Consider the following 19,732-nt stretch of genomic DNA (forward strand, 5'->3'; position numbering starts at 1 on the left):
ACTCTGGAACGCTTCAATGGAGCCTGGTGATTTTTAGAATCTTTTCTCGTGACATATTGTACTTTATAATAATGGTAAAATTTCTTCGATATGACTTGTGCTTATTTGTGAAAAAAAAGAAAATTTGGTGAAAATGTTGCAATTTTAAAATTTTTAATTTTTATGCCCTTAAATAAGAGTCATATCGCACAAAATAGTTTAAAAAATAACATTTTCCACATGTCTGCTTTGCATTAGCACAATTTTGGAAACATAATTTTGTTAAATTTGTTAGGAAGTTATAAGGGTTAAAAGTTGACCAGCGATTTCTCATTTTTACAACAAAATTTGCAAAAACATTTTTTTTAGTGACCACCTCACACTTGAAGTCATTTTGAGGGGTCTATATGACAGAAAATACCCAAATGTGACACCATTCTAAAAACTGCACCCCTCAAGTTTCTCAAAACCACATTCAAGAAGTTTATTAACCCTTCAGGTGCTTCGCAGGAATTTTTAGAATGTGAAGGAAGGAAAAAATAAACATTTACTTTTCTTTCACAACATTTTTTATTAACACCTAATTTTTTTTACTTTCGCAAGGGTAACAAGAGAAATTGCTTCATGCAATTTATTGTACCATTTCTCCTGAGTACAACGATACCCCATATGTGGGGGAAAACCACTGTTTGGGCACACGACAGGGCTTGGAAGGGAAGGAGCACCATTTGACTTTTTGAATACAAAATTTGATGAAATAATTTGCAGACAACATGTCTCGTTTGGAGAGCCCCTGATGTGCCTAAACAGTAGAAACCCCCAGCAAGTGACCCCATTTTGGAAACTAGACCCCCCAAGGAACTTATCTAGATGTGTGGTGAGCACTTTGAACCCCCAAGTGCTTCACAGAAGTTTATAATGTAGAGCCGTAAAAATAAAAAATGATATTTTTTCCACAAAAATGATTTATTCGCCCCCAATTTTTTCCCCAAGGGTAATAGGAGAAATTGGACCCCAAAAGTTGTTGTGCAATTTCTCTTGAGTACGCTGATACCCCATATGTGCGGGTAAATCACTGTTTGGGTGCGCGGCAGAGCTCGGAAGGGAAGGAGCACTGTTTTACTTTTTCAACGCAGAATTGGCTGGAATTGAGATCGGACGCCATGTCGCATTTGAAGAGCCCTGATGTGCCTAAACAGTGGAAACCCCCCAATTCTAACTTCAACCCTAACCCCAACACACCCCTAACCCTAATCCCAACCCTAACCCTAATGGGAAAATGGAAATAAATACTTTTTTTTATTCTATTATTTTTCCCTAACTAAGGGGGTGATAAAGGGGGGTTTGATTTACTGTTTATAGTGGGTTTTATATCGGGTTTTTATGATTTGCAGCCGTCACACACTAAAAGACGCCTTTTATTGCAAAAAATCGTTTTTGCACCTCATTTTGAGAGCTATAATTTTTCCATATTTTGGCCCACAGAGTCATGTGAGGTCTTATTGTTTGAGAGACGAGTTGACGTTTTTATTGGTACCATTTTCGGGCACATGACTTTTTTTTATCAGTTTTTATTCAAATTTTTGGGAGGCAGAATGAACAAAAACCAGCAATTTATAAATTTCTTTTGGGGGGGGGCATTTATACCATTCTGTGTGTGGTAAAATTGATAAAGCAGTTTTATTTTTCGGGTCAGTACGATTACAGAGATACCTCATTTGTATCTTTTTTTTATGTTTTGGCGCTTTTACACAATAATAACTTTTATAGTGAAAATAGAAAAATATTTAGAATTGAGAGTCCTCAGTGGTTGATACCTTTTAATGGCTAACTGAAAAGGTGGTAACAAATTGCAAGCTTTCGAGACTACATACGTCTCTTCATCAGGCAAAGACTAAAACAAATTCTGAAGAATCACATATTTATGCACAACATAGTATAGAAAAAAAAAAAGGGGACAAAAAAACCATGGATAAGCCAGGTGACATGAAGTAGAATTACCATGGGTGATAAACAGTTACGTCCATAAATATTGGGCCAATTCTTAGATAAGGATTGTTTTATTGTCTTGTGATTAGGGTCTCTGTTGTGATGACCCCACATGGTCTGATGGGCAAGTTCCTTAGTTAATGTAAAAAGACATAAATCCGTGTGACACATTCATTCCTGCAGTTAGAGTGTCAAAGGTCGTCATCAGTTTATATTCCCAGACTCTCCTGTCTTTCTGCGATTTGAAGTTACCTTTTAATACAAGTAATTTCATGTCCATAATGTTATGATTTCGGAGACAGAAATGTATACACCACATTAGAAGTGACGCAGCTGAAAGTACCTGGTATCTTGTAGTCTTGACTTGAATAATTATGGACGTAACTGTTTATCACCCATGGTAATTGAGGACTCTCAATTCTAAATATTTTTCTATCTACTGGCTAACACGGTACCAAGATTGTTATGACCCCAATGGCGAGGGTCTCAGAGGAACGTGGAAGTCTGCAGAATACAAAAATCCAGCTCATAGGGCAGTGGTAACTGGGTTGACCATATATCTACTCCTAACGCCAACACTAGAAGAAGAGGCCCGCTTACTGATAGCAGAATAAAGAAAGGTAACTTATATGGTCAACAAAAACCTTATCAAAATCCACACTGGAAATTCAAGAACCCCCGAACCGTCTAACAGTCCGGGGGGAGAACACCAGCCCCCTAGAGCTTCCAGCAAAGGTCAGGATGTAGATATGGAACAAGCTGGACAAAAATACAAAACCAAAACAAATAGCAAAAAGCAAAAGGCAGACTTAGCTGATATAACTGGAACCAGGATCAGTAGACAAGAGCACAGCAGACTAGCTCTGATAACTACGTTGCCAGGCATTGAACTGAAGGTCCAGGGAGCTTATATAGCAACACCCCTAACTAACGACCCAGGTGCGGATAAAAGGAATGACAGAAAAACCAGAGTCAAAAAACTAGTAACCACTAGAGGGAGCAAAAAGCAAATTCACAACACAAGATATATTTATTTCCTGTATAGAGAAAATAATAATTTTTGCATCGCTTTATTCCGAGAGCTATAACTTATTTATTTTTCTGCTGATAGAGCTGTATAGCGGCTTTTCTTTTGCGGGACGAGATGACGTTTTCGGCGGTACCATTTTTATTTACATCCATCTTTTTGATCGTGTTTTATTGCACTTTTTGTTTGGCAGTGTGATGATAAAGCGTTGTTTTTTGCCTTGTTTTTTATTTATTTTTTTACGGTGTTCACTGAAGGGGTTAACTAGTGAGATCGTTTTATAGAGCAGGTCGTTATGGACGCGGTGGTGCCAAATATGTGTACTGTTATTGTTTTTTTAGTCTACATAAATAAATGCATTTATTGGAGAAATATTTATTTTATTTTTTTTCTATATTTGGGGATTTTGTTAAAAATATATTTTTACACATTATAATTTTTTTTTTACTTTATCACATTGTCTCAGTGTTGTAGCTGTTTACGTTCTGACCCAATGTCAGACATGCCAGATTACCAGTGAGGCCAAATTGTGGAATTATGCCCTCCATTGACAAGCGTGCTTGAAGAAAAAGGAAGATGCACACAGATTGTGAGCAAAGTCACTTTTATCTGATGTAATGCAGCAAGAGGCAGTATTTTATACCAATTACAACAAATGTAACTCATGTAGCCCCCCTTTTTACCCCGGGTCATGCTGACCTTTATTTCCCATGTACCGAGAACATGCTATTTGCTGACTATTGAAAACATGTAAGATAAGAAGTATAAAATCCTTGAATCCTAGACTACAAATTCTAAACTCATTCTAGCAATTAAAGGCAAAACATTAACCCTTCTATATGAATTTCCCCCTTTTGTAAATGGTATAACCTCTGCCACAGGGTTAGCTGATGTCCACAAAGGAGCTACTGTCTCATGGGTCTAGTACCCATAAGGGGGCTTTCTACCTGCTTCGCCCATCCACCCTCAGTGTGGACACTCACTTCCCTAGTCAGCGGTGGTTGTCCGGGGGCTATTATACAATACGGATGGCACAGCCTTAGATTCTTTCCTTGAACATACACTCTTCAATAACTTATGTAATGCATATATTAGCGCTTTTACAGCTACATAAAGCAATAAACAAAACAATAAAAATTGTATGCAAGTCTGTAAAATACCAAAAATAATCAATCCTGCTAGGCCGCTATAAGCCAATTGGCTGGATTTAAAAAGGAGTCTCTATATTGTATTAGTCTCATTAAGAACCTTAAGGAACCTAGAAAATCTGAGTTCAAGTCTCATTGTGTATGCAGTGTGGTGTTAATACCTTCCTTGGCTCCTTCCTTGGCTTCCTTGCAGATACTGGGCTGTGTGTACAGATCCAAAAGTCTGGCACTTTTTGTCCTTCCGCGTCTTTTATAAGAAAAGCATGATGTTGAATAAGTTTGTTGTCCCTGTCACCATTTAAAAGTTTATCCAGTGTCTCTGTAGGGTGCAAAAATCCTACCACTGCCAGCAAGGTGATTAGGAGAACAGTCATTCTGCTGGTGAAAAGATCTTTTTGCAGTGACTAGCATGGATCCAGGTGGGCTTTCCCTCAAGTTTCACTAAGGTGAATGTGGTCAGCTGGACTTTAAAACGGGCCGTCAAACCATGGATCTAGGCTCCTTCTCACGTGTCTGTGTATGACCACCCAATCACCTGGATACAGCTGATGTACATCTGCACTGGCTTTAGGATCTGGAATGGATGAAAACACATGTTTATGCACCACATTAAGTCTTTTCTGCAAGGCATGGACATATGCTGTCATAGTACCGTGTTGCATTTGTAGCACCTGTGGGAAGTACAGACCAGTGTTTGGTGCACTACCAAACAGGACTTCAAAAGGAGACAAGTCTGTCTTTCTATTTGGAGTGTGTCCGACTGAAAAGAGTGCAAGAGGCAAGCACTCTACCCAGCTCTTTCCTGTGTCTGCCATGGCCTTTGAATTTTTTAGTTTAAGTGTCCCGTTAAGTCTCTTCACTTTCCCACTACTTTGTGGTCTATATGGTGCATGATATGCTTGCTGTACTCCCAGGGCCTGCATGACTTCCCTCATTATTTCTCCTGTGAAGTGTGTACCCTATCGCTTTCTATGGTTTCTGGGACACCATCCCTGCAGATCAGTTCTTTCATCAGTTTGTCTGCAGTTATTTTAGCATTTGCACATTTTACCAGATAGGCTTCCAGCCAACCAGAGAAGAGTCTACACATACTAGGACATTTTTCATACACCTTTAGCAATATTGTGGCCTAAAAATGTCACCTTTTGTTTGCAATACTGTAGTTTGTCACATGAGACTTTGCAACCCTTTCCTGCCAAAAACAACAGCAAGGACATCTGGTCCGGGCAGCAGAGCAGGAGGTCATCCATGTACTGTAATAGTACAATCTGTGGATGAGGTGAAGAATGCATTTGCCAAATCAGTGATTGTGAAACATCTTGATGTCGCTGGGATCTGTGACAGTACGGTGTGTGTATTAGGGACAGTTGAGGTCACACTCACTGTAACATCATAAATAGCCCGAAAGTCATGAACTATTCTGTAAGTGTCAGGGGAACCCTTGGGTCCTTTTTCTTCTTAATGGGATACAAAGGGGTGTTGCAGGGGGAAGATCTCTGCACTAGAACCCCTGCCTTAACATACTCTTTAATATCCCTGCTCAGGGCCATTGATTTGACTAGGCTCAAGGGGTATTGCTTTAAACAAGGAGGAGTGGTTTCTTCTTTCAATTTAATCATGACCGGAGGAAATGAGCAGCCGACCTACATCAGCTTTTCCCCTTGCCCAAACTGTGTCTGGCACCTGTCTCATTTCCCCATCCTCAGACATTTTGGTGTCAGGTGTTACTTTCACTGCTCTTGTCATATACATCATTTCTGCAATCTTACCGAAGTGTTTATGTGAAAGGGGACTTTTGACTGCAATACCCTTAAGAGAAACTGTATGGTGGCCTAGATAGCACTCAACACATCTGCTCCCAGCAAATTCATAGGGGTATTGTCACTAACAATACGTTTTGTAAGCACCTCTTGGCTGTCTCATAATTTTAGTCTTATTTGTTTAGTCATTGGGGCTTCTGTCACTTGTCTTTCCACCCCCACACATTCCACAGTCTTGTTGGTAATTATGTCTGGCATTATCAAGTCTTTGTGTACCACAGTCCCGGCTGCCCCAGTGTCAATCAAGAATTCTGTCTCTTTCCCTCCCGGCATTGTTATGGTGGTCATCAAGGCAAGACCAGGTCCGGAGGGGACAAGAACAGGGCACACATTTCTCACTAGATTGCCAGTTTCCTAGTCTGAAGGTGAAGGAGGTGGAGATTGGTCTGCTTAGTCTACTCTGTAGGGTTTTTGCAGTGGTTGGCTTAGTGTCCATTTTCTCCACAATTCGAGCACTTCACTGTTTCTAAGTCCTTAGGTCCCTCACTACGTCTCCACTGTTTTCCTTGTGCTCCAGTATACATGACAGGTCATCTTATTGTCCTGGTTTGTTCAACTCCTTTAGCCATCTTCAGGAGGTCTTTTGGATCTACATTTCTCCATTCAGGTCTGGCTGTCTGTACTGCGTCTCGTAAGCCTTTGTTCATACCGTCAATAAATGCATTTACCAATATTTTAACATCGAGTGGGTTTATGGGACTGTACCCCACATCTGCAAATTTCAGCTGTAACCGTCCAAAGTACATCTCTACTTTCTCTCCTTTCTGCTGTGTCACGTCAGTCATGAGTACAGACTGCTCTGATTGTTTCACTATAGCCCATTGTTTTAGTGATTCTCAGTACGTCTCCCCAGACCATGCCTTGCAGATTAATTATCCATGCCCCCTGCTTGATCCTTTGCCACATCTGTATGTGTCTTTATGTGTCGGACTCGTAGTACGTCACCTGCCTTTGCACACTCAGGGATAATACTCCTGTATCTGTCTTACCCTACTCACCCTTCTTGGTCCTGATGTGGTTGGTTCTCTGGTAGTGGGTCTGGTGGTGGAGACTTTCTTCACACTCCAATCCACCAGGGAGAGCCATGCTCCTATCTAGTAGGGCACTCCTCACAGAAGGATAAAACTGGTGGTTTGGATAGAAAGTCAGAGAGACGTTGGCTGGGCTTTGCACAGGCAACACTTGTCAGGCAGACAGAGGGAAAGGAGGAACATCTGAGCTGCAGACAGAGGGTCCCTGTCAGGGGTGGGATCCTGACAGAGGCCTAGCGGGATAGAAAGCTACGGAGCTGCGCCTGCCCCACGTGCGGCAGTATCCAAAGAAAGGACACGACGCGAACTGTGTTGTAGAGAGTGAGAAACGAAGTCACAGCACAAGGAGAAAACACCGGGAGGAGTTCTGCCCCGAGACAGGGAGCCTCCTTCTGAGGCGCGTGGCCGGAACACCGAGGGAGTAATTGACTCTATGCATTACTTCAGAGACTGGCAGGACAGTCAATTCCAAGTTGGCTGCCCGACCTTAATACCTAAGAAGACACGGTGGCAAATTGTGGGGGTCGGGGCGTCTCTAGGGTCCCTATAAACAAGCCTCAGGCCATCCCAGTCATACGGGTTTGTCCTATCCATACCATCTGGGGGACAGAGAGAAGACATCAGAAACATCCACGAAAGTTGTGAGGACCTTTCCGAGTTGCTCAGCAGGGAGGGACTAGAACACACAGGCGCTAGTAGGAAGGCTACTGATTTCCACCTGGATAAGGGGACTCTGGATTTGCCTTTGGACAGGCCGGACTCTGCCTACCCTGTGGTCCATACCCTGGACTGTGGATGCTGAAGCTTCCAGTACAAGGTAAAGAGACTGCAACCTTGTGTCCTCGTTATTTCCTGCACCTCACATCGTCCACCATTACCATCTACACACTGGGAAGCCCTGGGGATACACTTCACCTGTGGGAAGGTATACCATCTTGCTGCCATAACATCACTCCAGCGGACCCCTAAGCAGCGTCAGTCACCCTGACCGAGTACCACAGGTGGTGTCACGAATACCGTCCAAACTACACCTTTAATTGGACGCCCGTGACATCCCCAGAACCGAGAGGGACCCGGGACCGAGTACCCCATTGCCCTGACGTGGGGGCGCTCCAAGTTCAATATGCATGCACTGCTAGACAGGAAAAGAATAGAGATTTTTTTTTTCACGTACGAGAAAATCTGGTGACACTTGGACCAAACGTTGTCCGAAAATCTTGGTGCGCTTTTCTCTTGCGTAAAACAAGCTGATGTATCAATGAGGCCCTAATGTGGGTGTATTGTAAGTAGCTCACACAAAGCCTGGATCTTCCATCATTTTTATGCTAATTCAGATGTCAGTTGCCAGTTTAATACTCTTACATACGTGGTCATTGTATGTGAAGTGCGGCACTGGTGGTTGTCATCCTTTTATTCAATTGACTTGCATGTTGATAACACCTCTGTGGCGAGTGATTAGCTGTAGTGTCCATGTGAAGGTATTATATGCTCTGTCAATAAAAGGATAGTCTCCGCTTTTGTGTTCAGCAGCATACAGCTTTCCAGTCTCTTTCATTTCCTAGTTTCTCACAGAGGCAGGAACTCCTCCTTGAGTGACAGTTTTGTTCAGCAGAGCTGTAGCATTAGAAGAACTTGTGTCGATCTAAAAACAGATTCAGTTATCAGTGGTTTGTTCTGAAATGTACACTGTAACCACTATAATTGCATGTAGAGCTAATAGTGCCTTTGGATAGCCCACAGCTTAGGAAAGTGAGAGAAAAGTGGGAGGCATGAAAACTGCTATTGAAGCTGCCAATGGTGGAGTCTGGTGTTTTTGAAAGATTTATAGAAGCTTGTCAGGAGCTGAGAGGGAGATATCTAAACAGCAAACTGATGTATAGAAAACAATGTACTGGAGAGAGGTGGCTGGGGTCTTAGGAGTTAACTCTTCAGCCTGTAGTATAGTTACTGTGCATACTCCCCCAAGCTCTGGTCGCTGATCTTCTTGGCCGCAAGCTGTACACTATGTTGGAAAAAAAAGTGTCATATCAGAACTAACAGATAGGAAAAGCAAGTCAAGTGTCAACTTGCTACTTTATATTCCATCTAACTAAAGCAATTTAATAACATGAAAATTGAGAAGCAGGTTTATTACCCTTCGTAAGCTTCCTCTTGAGAAAATGTAAAATAATAAATATAAATTCTTATCTTCTCATTCAGATTTCTACAATATTGGATCCTCTCTGTGGAGATTTTCTACATAAGAGAATTTTCCTGATTGACACGTCTTCCATCAAAGATGGATAAGGGAAAAATTGTGGAGAGGATATTGCACCTCACCCTAGAGATCCTCTTCCGGCTTACTGGAGAGGTGAGAGATTCTGATGACGTCACATTACATCATTCTTATCTATGGGAATAACAGATGGACAGAACTGGAGAGGTGAGGACTCTGGAAATGTCTGTAGTGAGATTTATTAATGTGTCTCTTCATAACCAGGATTACACAGTAGTGAAGAAGATCTCTAGTGAGCGCTGTCAGGTCCCTGTGTCTGAGGGATGGGGAAGACCCCTGAGCCCAATCACTGGGCCTCCACCTCACCCCCTGATACATGAGGGCATCAATGACCAGAAGATCCTAGAACTTGTCTACAAGATGATTGAGCTGCTGACTGGAGAGGTGACACTGCGGGAATGCTGGGACATTATACAGTAACGCTATGAAGGGGTTGGGGTGATGATGGTATCATTGTTTGTGTTAGGTTCCTATAAGGTGTCAGGATGTCACTGTCTATTTCACCATGGAGGAATGGGAGTATTTAGAAGGACACAAAGATTTATATAAGGACGTCATGATGGAGGTTCCCGAGCCCCTCACATCACCAGGTAATAGACAGGTCTAAATACACACGGCCTATAATTATCTGTATGTAAAGAATTATTTCAGTTCCTGTATGTGTTTCCTCCAGTTCTATCCAGTAAGAGGACAACACCAGAGAAGTGTCCCCGTCCTCTTCTCCCACCGGACTGTAAACAAGAAGATCTCGATGTTCCCCTGGATCATCAGGTAGATGGAGAGAAGGTGTCATGAGATCTCCTCTATGATGTGTAGATGGCTGTGAAGATCTTGTGCTCAGTCTTGTTTTATCCACCAGTATTATATGTTTTATACTTGTGTCATGAGAACGGTGGAGATGGCAGGATTAGAGCTGATCATAGATGTGACTTCTCCATCTGTCAGTGACTTTTACAATATTTGTTTCAGGGTAAAGATCTGACCCACATTAATACTACAGAGACATATGTGAGGGATGATGAGTGGTGTAATGAGGAGATTCCTACAGATGACTACCCAGGTGAGTAGTAACCACTAAATGTAATAAAGTCTCAGATTCTTCTCAGTCACTGGCTGGTATCATTTTGTGCTGCTTGTGAGATCAGTGGTGTTTCAGGTTTGTCAGCTTTAGATTTGCCTTCTGCCAAAATATTAAATAAATGTGTTAAAATATGATGTTGTTAAAGGTGATGAAAAAGGATGTAAAAATACAGTAGAAATTTGCCCGAAGAGTGAATAAAAAATGAACGGTTTCTTTTTAATTATTTCCAGTAGTTAAAATAAATCAGTTATAGAAGTTTCCATAACATTCAACAGTAACTAGCCCTTTTCGTGTTGTTACATAATTTCTTTGAGCTTAGAGAATACCAAAGTAACTAAAACAATCAGTTTATTCCAAACAAGCACTACAAATAACACAATGCTCTTGGAACTTAGCGGAAGTCATCTTTATCAGAATCTCACGTAATTGTTATCGCAGCTATTTTTGGAGTTGGAATAATTTACAATACTGCAGTGTCTTTTTGCACAGTTTCTCAAAGTTTAAATAGTTTCAAAAAGATTAAGACAATCCCTTTGCAATTTTTTCCAACAGCCTTTAATATCTGTTGTTGTTGAAGTTTGTTAGAATCAAAAACCTAAAGAGATTAAAGGGAACCTGTCACCCCCAAAATCGAAGGTGAGCTAATCCCACCGGCATCAGGGGCTTATCTGCAGCATTCCAGAATGCTGTAGATAAGACCCTGATGTATCCTAAAAGATGAGAAAAAGAGGTTAAATTATACTCACCTGGGCCAATCTGATGGGTTTCGCGGTCCGGGGCCTCCCATCTTCATAGGATGACGTCCTCTTTTTGTCTTCATGCTGCGGCTCCAGCGCAGGCGTATTTTGTCTGCCCTGTTGAGGGCAGAGCAAAGTACTGCAGTGCGCAGGCGCCGGGCCTCTCTGACCTTTCCGGCGCCCGTGCACTGCAGTACTTTGCTCTGCCTTCAACAGGGCAGACAAAGTATGCCTGCGCCTATACAATACAAGAAGAGGACGTCATCGTAAGAAGATGGGACCGCGACACCCATCGGACCGGACCACAGCGGGACCGCCCCTGGGTGAGTATAATCTAACCTCTTTTTCTCATCTTTCAGGATACATCCGGAGCTTATCTATAGCATTACAGAATGCTGTAGATAAGCCCCTGATGCCGGTGGGCTTAGCTCACCTTCAAATTTGGGGGTGACAGGATCCCTTAAACATTGTATGCATACCTACTTGTATTCCAGTTAAAGTGCATGTTCACACTGGCCACTAAACAGACAAAATCTAAGAAAAAAAAACCAAAATGAGCAATTATCCTGCAGCAAGTAAATAAATAGCAATAGTGCATAAAAATAATATAGGAAACATAATATTGATAAAAAAGTGAGTAAGGGCCGAGCAGGATCGAATCCGTGACTTATGGACACCCAGCCACAGAAAGCTATATAAATGTAATGTACAGCTCAAAGAAAAGGGAGGCCAAGCCCTTATATGCACTGAGTGCAAAATCCTGAAACAAAAACCTAAAACTGGAATATAAGTTGGTATGCATGCAGAGTGTAGGCGCATGTTAACACTGGCCACTAAACCTATAAAACCAAAATGAGCAAATATTAGGACCGTCTTAAATAGCGTCGCTTTGACATGGTGGAATAGCTTTTATGTTTTTTTAATTAAAATTATGTTAACTAAGTACCCTATGTTATTTTTATGTACTATTGCTAATTTTTATTTACTTATCTCAGGGTATTTGCTCATTTTGATTTTATCTTAGGTTTTGAAGTCAGAATATCCAAGACATTTAGATAGATTTTATTAAGAAGGAGGCTGTTGCTGTTTCAAGTAGTTTTGCTGACAAACATCAGGGTCCAGATCTCATTTTTTTTAATGGATACATTCTGGTTGTAAGTAAGCATCCACTTCAAAGTTACAGCTGCTAGCTTAATTATTCAACCCCATTGCCACTTTGATTTATTAGCAAAATGTAGAAACTTTCTGCTGTTTGCAACAAAACAATTAAACCAGAAAAATGTAAATAGCTCGTCTCCACTAAAGTGGTTTTACCAAATTCAATACACAATTCCACTTTTACAGTCTACTGCAGTTTTATAATTATTCACCCTTTTATGACAAGTATCTTTGGTACTTAGTAGGGCCCCTCTAGCTGTTATGACCTGCTGCAAACATGACGCTTAGGTAGACAGCAACTTCTTGCAATGTTCCTATGGAGCCTTGGCCCATTCGTCTTGGCAATGGCCTCAAGTTTACTAATATTCTTGGGTTGTCAAGAGAGGGTTCCAAAAAGTTGGAAGAGATTCTTACCTTGCACAAAAAAAGACGTAAAAAGATCTTAAAGGCATTGAATGATCCTAAGAAAATATTTGGAAGCACAATTCACAAGTTCAAAGTTAAAGGAACACTGGCCACACTGCCTGGATGTGGCAGAAAGAGCAATGAAACAAAAATTTAAATTTTGGGGGCCTACTAAATTAGTGGAAAGTCTGGAGGAAGAAAAATAATGTACCTAGGGCAGTATGGTGGCGCAGTGGATAGCACTGCAGCCTTGCAGCGCTGGAGTCCTGGGTTCAAACCCCACCAAGGACAACATCTGCAAAGAGTTTGTATGTTCTCTCCGTGTTTGCGTGGGTTTCCTCCGGGTTCTCCGGTTTCCTCCCACATTCCAAAGACATACTGATAGGGAATTTAGATTGTGAGCCCCATCGGGGATAGCGATGATAATGTGTGCAAACTGTAAAGCGCTGTGGAATATGTTAGCGCTATATAAAAAAAATGAAGAAGATTACCTGTATTTTTTGGACTATAACACGCACCGGACCATAAGACGCACCTAGGTTTAAGAGGAGGAAATTAGGGGGAAAAGTAATGAAGCAAAAAATGTGGTCAATTCTGTACTTAAAGGGAACCTGTCACCTGAATTTGGCGGGACCAGTTTTGGGTCATATGGGCGGGGTTTTCGGGTGTCTGATTCACCCTTTCCTTACCCGCTGGCTGCATGCTGGCCGCAATATTGGATTGAAGTTCATTTTCTGTCCTCCGGAGTACACGCCTGCGCAAGGCAATATTGCCTTGTGCAGGCATGTACTCCGGAGGACAGAGAATGAACTTCAATCCAATATTGCGGCCAGCATGCAGCCAGCGGGTAAGGGAAGGGTGAATCAAACACCCAAAAACCCCGCCCATATGACCCAAAACTGGTCCCGCCAAATTCAGGTGACAGGTTCCCTTTAAGATCACCTATCCTGGTAAATATTTTCCCCTCATCCCTATCCTGGTATGCATGGCCCCATCCTTATTCTGGTATGATTGGCCCCATCCCAGTCCTGGCATGCATGGTCCCATTCTTATTCTGATATGATTGACTGGCCCCATCCTGTTCCTGGTATGATTGATTGGCCCCATCCAGTTCCTGGTATGACTGATTGGCCCCATCCCATTCCTCGTATGATTGATTGGCCCCATCCAGTTCCTAGTATGATTGATTGGCCCCATCCAGTTCCTAGTATGATTGATTGGCCCCATCCAGTTCCTGGTATGACTGATTGGCCCCATCCCGTTCCTGGTATACATGGCCCCATCCAGTTCCTGGTATGACTGATTGGCCCCATCCCGTTCCTGGTATGATTGATTGGCCCCATCCAGTTCCTGGTATGACTGATTGGTCCCATCCCCTTGCTGGTATGATTGGCCCTATCCCAGTCCTGGTATCCATGGCCCCATCAGATGAAAAAAAACAAACCTTTACTCTTACCTTCCTCCGCTCCCTCGCAGTCGCAGCGTCCTGCTCTGGTGCCAGCAGCTGCTTAATGCTTGTAAGCAGTGCATGGCAGGGACATCATGCACTGCTCACAAGCAGAGCACAGCTGCCGGAATACTCACCGGGTGTTCATCAGAGATAGCGGTGAGTATCCATTCCTCTTCAGTAGCGCACTGTCAGCCGCCTGCTTCGTGCTGCTGTCGGCGGTCACGTGTGCGCGCTGCTGAAGATAAATGGATACTCACCTCGATCTCTGATGAACACCCAGTGAGTATTTCGGCAACTGTGCTCACTTTGTGATGTCCCTGCCATGTGCTGCTTACAAGCATTAAGCAGCTGCTGGCACCGGAGAAGGACGCTGTGACTGCGAAGGAGCGGAGGAAGGTAAGAGTAAAGGGGTTTTTTTTAAAATCTTTTCTGATGGGGCCATGGATACCAGGACTGGGATGGGGCCAATCAAACCAGAAAGGGGATGGGGCCAATCATACCAGCAAGGGGATGGGGCCAATCAATCATACCAGGATGCCAGGAAGAAATTAATATTAATTTCCCTCCACGCCCATGGGCGTGGAATGCAGTGAATATTCATTTCTCTTTAGCAGCGAACACAGGAGTTAGCCGGAGCTGCCAGCTCCTGCCTCTGTGACCCGCTGCTCCTCCGATAACGCTCCCCCAGCTTAGCCAGAGCCAATATATCTGGACTACAAGACATACCCCCCATTTTCCTCCACATTTTTGGAGGAAAAAAGTGCTTCTTATATTCCGAAAAATATGGTATATACAGAACGCCCTGTCTAGCGTGAAGCATGATGGTGGCTCAGTGCTGCTTTGGAGCTACTTTGCTTCATTTGACAAGGTCCCCTTTAAGATGTTAATATTGATAACATGCCTGTTTCTTTTCTATAACTATAATGGGGAATATTCATCTTATTCAAAACAACCATAAGATGACCAAGAAATCTCCTATCCCTCAAAAGCTTCAGAATTTTTTTTTATACATTTACATGGGCATTATGGAATGCTTCAGTATTCTAAGCTTTGAATTATTATACTCATGTATTTGCCATTGCTTCAAAGAAATGTGAAGTCGTGGTCTATGATTTAAGATTTAATTACAAAATTAGATTTTAATATATGACATTGAACAGTGATTTATCAGAAGTCTGGGTTGGTCACATTTTTTATTTTCTATACAATTTTACTACTTGCCCTACAATTTGTATAGAAATATTTATATAGAAAGGTCATAAATGATCAATATCTTACTAAAGAGTACCGTATTTTTTGGACTATAAGATGCACTTTTTCCCTCCCAAAATGTGAAGGAAAATGGGTGGTGCGTCTTAGTCTGGATGTATGGGCTCTGGCTGTGGTGGGGAGGTGGAGGAGCGGTTTTGGCAGAGCATCGGGTCACAGGAGACTGGAACCAGCTGCTCCAGCTAACTCCTGTGCCCGCTGCTAAAGAGAAATGAATATGCACTGCATTCCATGCCCATGGGCGTGGAGGGCAATGCATATTAATTTTTCTGGCATCCTGTGATAAATGACCTATCCTGTTCCTGGTATGATTGGTCCCATCCCTTTTCTTTTATAATTGGCCCCATCCCGTTCCTGGTATGCATTACCCCATCAGGAAAGATTTTAAAAAACAAAGAACATTACACTCACCTACACGGCACTCCCTTGCAGCATCCTGCTCCAGTGCCAGCAGCTGCTTAATGCTTGTAAGCAGCGCATGGCAGGGACGTCATATGCTGCTCACAAGCAGAGCAGAGCTGCCGGAATACTCACCGTGAGCATTCATCGCAGAGAGCGGTGAGTATCCATTCCTCTTTAGTAGCGTGCAGTGTCAGCCAGCGGCTTCCTGCTGTGGCCGGCGGTCACGTGTGCCGATACTTAAGAGAAATGCACTTTTATGTTTTCTGATAGGGCCATGCATACCAGGAACGAGATGGGGCCAATTATTCCAGAAAAAGGATAGAACCAGTCATACCAGGAACAGGATGGGGCCAATTATTCCAGAAAAAGGATGGGGCCAATCATAACAGGAACGGGATGGGGACATTTATACCAGAAAAAGGATGGGACCAATCATACCAGGAACGGGATGGGGACAATTATACCAGAATAAGGATGGGACCAATCATACCAGGACTGGGATGGTGCCAATCATACCAAAATAATGATGGGGCCATGCACACCAGGATAGGTATGAGGGGGCCATGTGTATCAGAATGGGGATGAGGGGACCATATACACCAGGATAGGGGATATTACAGTACAGAATTGACAATTTTTTTGGTTCAATTTTTTTTTCCTAATTTCCTCCTCTAAAACCTAGGTGCACCTTATGGTTCGGTGCGTCTTCTAGTCCAAAAAATACGGTATATCATACAAAAATAAATAAATCTGTTTTATTTTTGCCAGGTGACAGGATCAGAAGTGCAAAGGGACATTTAATATCTTCATATTGGAAAGCAGATGGTGATAGTATCGCAGAAGTTGCATATGAAGAGCATGTCAGTATTCCAGATAACCCATCAGCCCTCCACAGCAAAGATGTATCATCTAATCCTGTTCAAAAGGTCTTATCTTCTGACTCATTAGAGAAAAATAAAAAAAACAGAAGGGATGTTGAAAATGAAAGATCAGAGAAAAGTTACACTGAAGCAAGGAAATTTTCATGTTCAGAATGTGGGAAATGTTTTACATCTAGTTCAAAACTCTCTATACATCAGAGAATTCACAAAGTGGAGAAGCCATATTCATGTTCTATATGTGGAACAATTTTTAACCGTTACTGGAATCTCATTAGACATGAGAGAAATCACAAAGGAGAGAAGCCATTTTCATGCTTAGAATGTGGGAAAAGTTTTCCTCAGAAATCAAATCTTTTTCAGCATCAAAAATCTCATACTCGGGATACGCCATTTTCATGTTCAGAATGTGAGAAATGTTTTAAACGGAAGTCAGGTCTTGTTAAACATCAAAGAGTTCACACAGGGGAGAAGCCATACTTATGCACAGAATGTGGGAAGTGTTTCAGCCAGAATTCACATCTTGCTAAGCATCAGAGATGTCACACAGGAGAGAGGCCATTTTCCTGCTTAGAATGTGGGAAATGTTTTTCTCAGAAATCAACTCTTGTTGACCATCAAAAAGTGCACACAGGAGACAAGCCATTTTCATGCTTAGAGTGTGGGAAACGTTTCTCTAAAAAAACACATCTTATTGGCCATCAAAAAACTCACACAAGGTAAAAGCCATTTCCATGGGAAATATTTTTAACAGAAGTTAGATCTTGAGGTCTATCAAAGAATACACACAGGGGACAAGCCGTTTTGATGCACAGAATTTGGGAAGCGTTTTACCTAAAAAATCATACCTTGGTAAGCATCATAGAAGTCACACAAATGGGAAGCAATTTTCATGCTTAGAATGCAGGAAATATTTTTTTCCAGGGAATCAAATCTTGTTGACCATCAAAACAATCAAAGAAGGAAGACTCCATATTCATATAATGAGTGTGGTAAATGTTTTACAGCAAGTTGAAAACGTGATACTAGAGATGAGGAAATCGATTCAATTCTTCCCAAATGCTTGTGGAATATATAGTAACTTGCTCAACCTGACGAATTTGAACAATTTGCAATAACTATAATAGCCTGCATAAAAGCAAAAGCAGGGAATGCAGCAGGTTACTCTGGTTTGTGAAAGATTGTCACATCTTAGTCATAGAGGTACGAAAAGAAAATAACCAGCGAAAAATATCTACAGATCCTGTGTGTTACAGCATTTATCAGCGCACATGCAAAAGCAAATCACCAAGATTGCTGAAATAAAAACAGAAAAATAAAATTAAATCTGCAACATACGGACTTTGTGAGGAAGTGACAAAGTACACATTTTTTGCACACAAATCAAATTAGTCTAATTTGACGTAGGTACGCGAAATGTCTATATTGCGGCTTGTTGCAACTGTTGTTTATGGGAGTGTACCCAGCATTTCTTGGATTTTTGAGAAAGAGGAAATTGTGTCAAAAAACTACAAAATGAAGCTACAAAAAAAGACTTTGATCCGTGAGACCAGGCTCAGACTGGCCCATAGGGGAACAGGGGAATCCCCCGGTGGGCCCCTCTGCAGACATGGGCCCCCAACCCCATTGTATGGTCAGTACTTGGCATAATTCACTTGATTTACTCTGTTTAGAAAAAAGCAGCATCTCATCATTCATTAACCAAACTACCCAGTTTATTATTATATAGAGGTGTAGGTAAATTTGCAAAAGAGGGCAGAGTAATATTTGTATGCAAGTGAAAAGTGGGCCCCCCAAATACAATGTTACTGGTGGGCCCTCGACACCCCAGTATGACACTACGTGAGACTGTCTCCAAACTACTGATTTTTTGCACACCACCTTTATTAGTCTAATTTAACATATGCATATAGCACACCAAATACAGTACTGAGACTTATTGCTGCTGTTATTTTTTGGGCATGCCATGGACCTAACATTTCTTCATCAATCATTTCGAGGAAGGGGGAAATTTAACAAATAAAATACAAAATAGAATTACAAAAAAATATTGTGCGTGTCAGAAACTACTGATTTTTGCACCCTTGTTTTATTAGCCAACTATGACATATGTTCATGCCACAACAAAACTGTAGTTGTTCGTTCTCTTTTTTGGATGCGCAGCTAACATTTCTTGGTTGATCGTTTTTACAAATAGGTATGTGTTAAATAAATGGGAAAATAAGCATATTACAACTTGCAGACAATCTAACTGTGATTTTTTGCCTCGCTAATTGTGCATTTCAGAAATCATTCATTTTTTTGTAAGCCCATTTTATTATTAGAATTGATATATTATTAATTTTTGGATATGTATATGGCACAGTAGTGTTGTGGCCTTGTTGTTTTTCAAGGCATGCAGTGTACTTAGAATTTCTTGGTTTTTCCCTTTGGAAAGGGGGGAATTCTGTTCCAAAAGAGTGACAAAAGTTAATTCTATCATAGTAAAAGAAAAAGTTGAAATGGACAGGGTTATGTAAAAGAAAAAAAAATACATATGGCACCTAGCAATGAGAATGCAAGTAGAAGCACCACAACTGGCATCAGTTGTCCGAGAAGTATTACTACCAACTGCAGGTCATAGTTATCCTACTTTGCCTTCAGCACGTGAATTAGTGGGGGGATGTGGAGAACATTAGGGACTATATAGAACATCACTGATCTCAGTCAGAGCAGGATGAAGTTACACCATCAGGTTTAATCAGTGTTCTTACTAATGAAAAAACAGTGGTGTTTTGACTGCATGGTATTGGAATCCAGAAGCAGTGAGTGACACCAGTGTCGCTCAATAACGAGGGCAGTGCTAGAAGTTATGGGGCGGCACTGGTGTCACTACCTGCTTCTATCTCTGCCCCCTGACGACTTCTTGTTTCACAGCTAGAAGATGCATCGGTAAATGATAGGAGCAGAGTGCCGGTGCTGCACTCGCCTCTCCTGCAGTAGATCCATGGATTTAGGACATCTTCTGTGGGCTGCAATTCAACAACTGCAGCGCTGCCCCCTTATGACATCCTATTCCAGGAGGGGTTATAGACACTACAGGG

At 41.9% G+C, this 19,732-nt stretch overlaps 1 protein-coding gene across 2 annotated transcripts in view; it reads left to right on the forward strand.

The window, feature by feature from the left end:
- LOC143767448 (gastrula zinc finger protein XlCGF66.1-like) overlaps positions 1–18,882 on the forward strand; it is a 39,540-nt gene extending 20,658 nt beyond the window's left edge. For both annotated transcript variants that reach the window (XM_077255788.1, XM_077255786.1), the window contains 6 exons: positions 9,194–9,344; positions 9,474–9,653; positions 9,736–9,859; positions 9,943–10,040; positions 10,239–10,329; positions 16,540–18,882. In XM_077255788.1, the coding sequence (XP_077111903.1) occupies positions 9,273–9,344; positions 9,474–9,653; positions 9,736–9,859; positions 9,943–10,040; positions 10,239–10,329; positions 16,540–17,372 (1,398 nt within the window). In that variant the 5' untranslated portion in view covers positions 9,194–9,272 and the 3' untranslated portion in view covers positions 17,373–18,882. The remainder of the gene's footprint in view (positions 1–9,193; positions 9,345–9,473; positions 9,654–9,735; positions 9,860–9,942; positions 10,041–10,238; positions 10,330–16,539) is intronic.
- The last annotated feature ends 850 nt before the right edge of the window (positions 18,883–19,732 follow it).

This window comes from Ranitomeya variabilis, chromosome 4 (assembly GCF_051348905.1).
Source record: "Ranitomeya variabilis isolate aRanVar5 chromosome 4, aRanVar5.hap1, whole genome shotgun sequence".
Lineage (NCBI taxonomy): Eukaryota > Metazoa > Chordata > Amphibia > Anura > Dendrobatidae > Ranitomeya > Ranitomeya variabilis.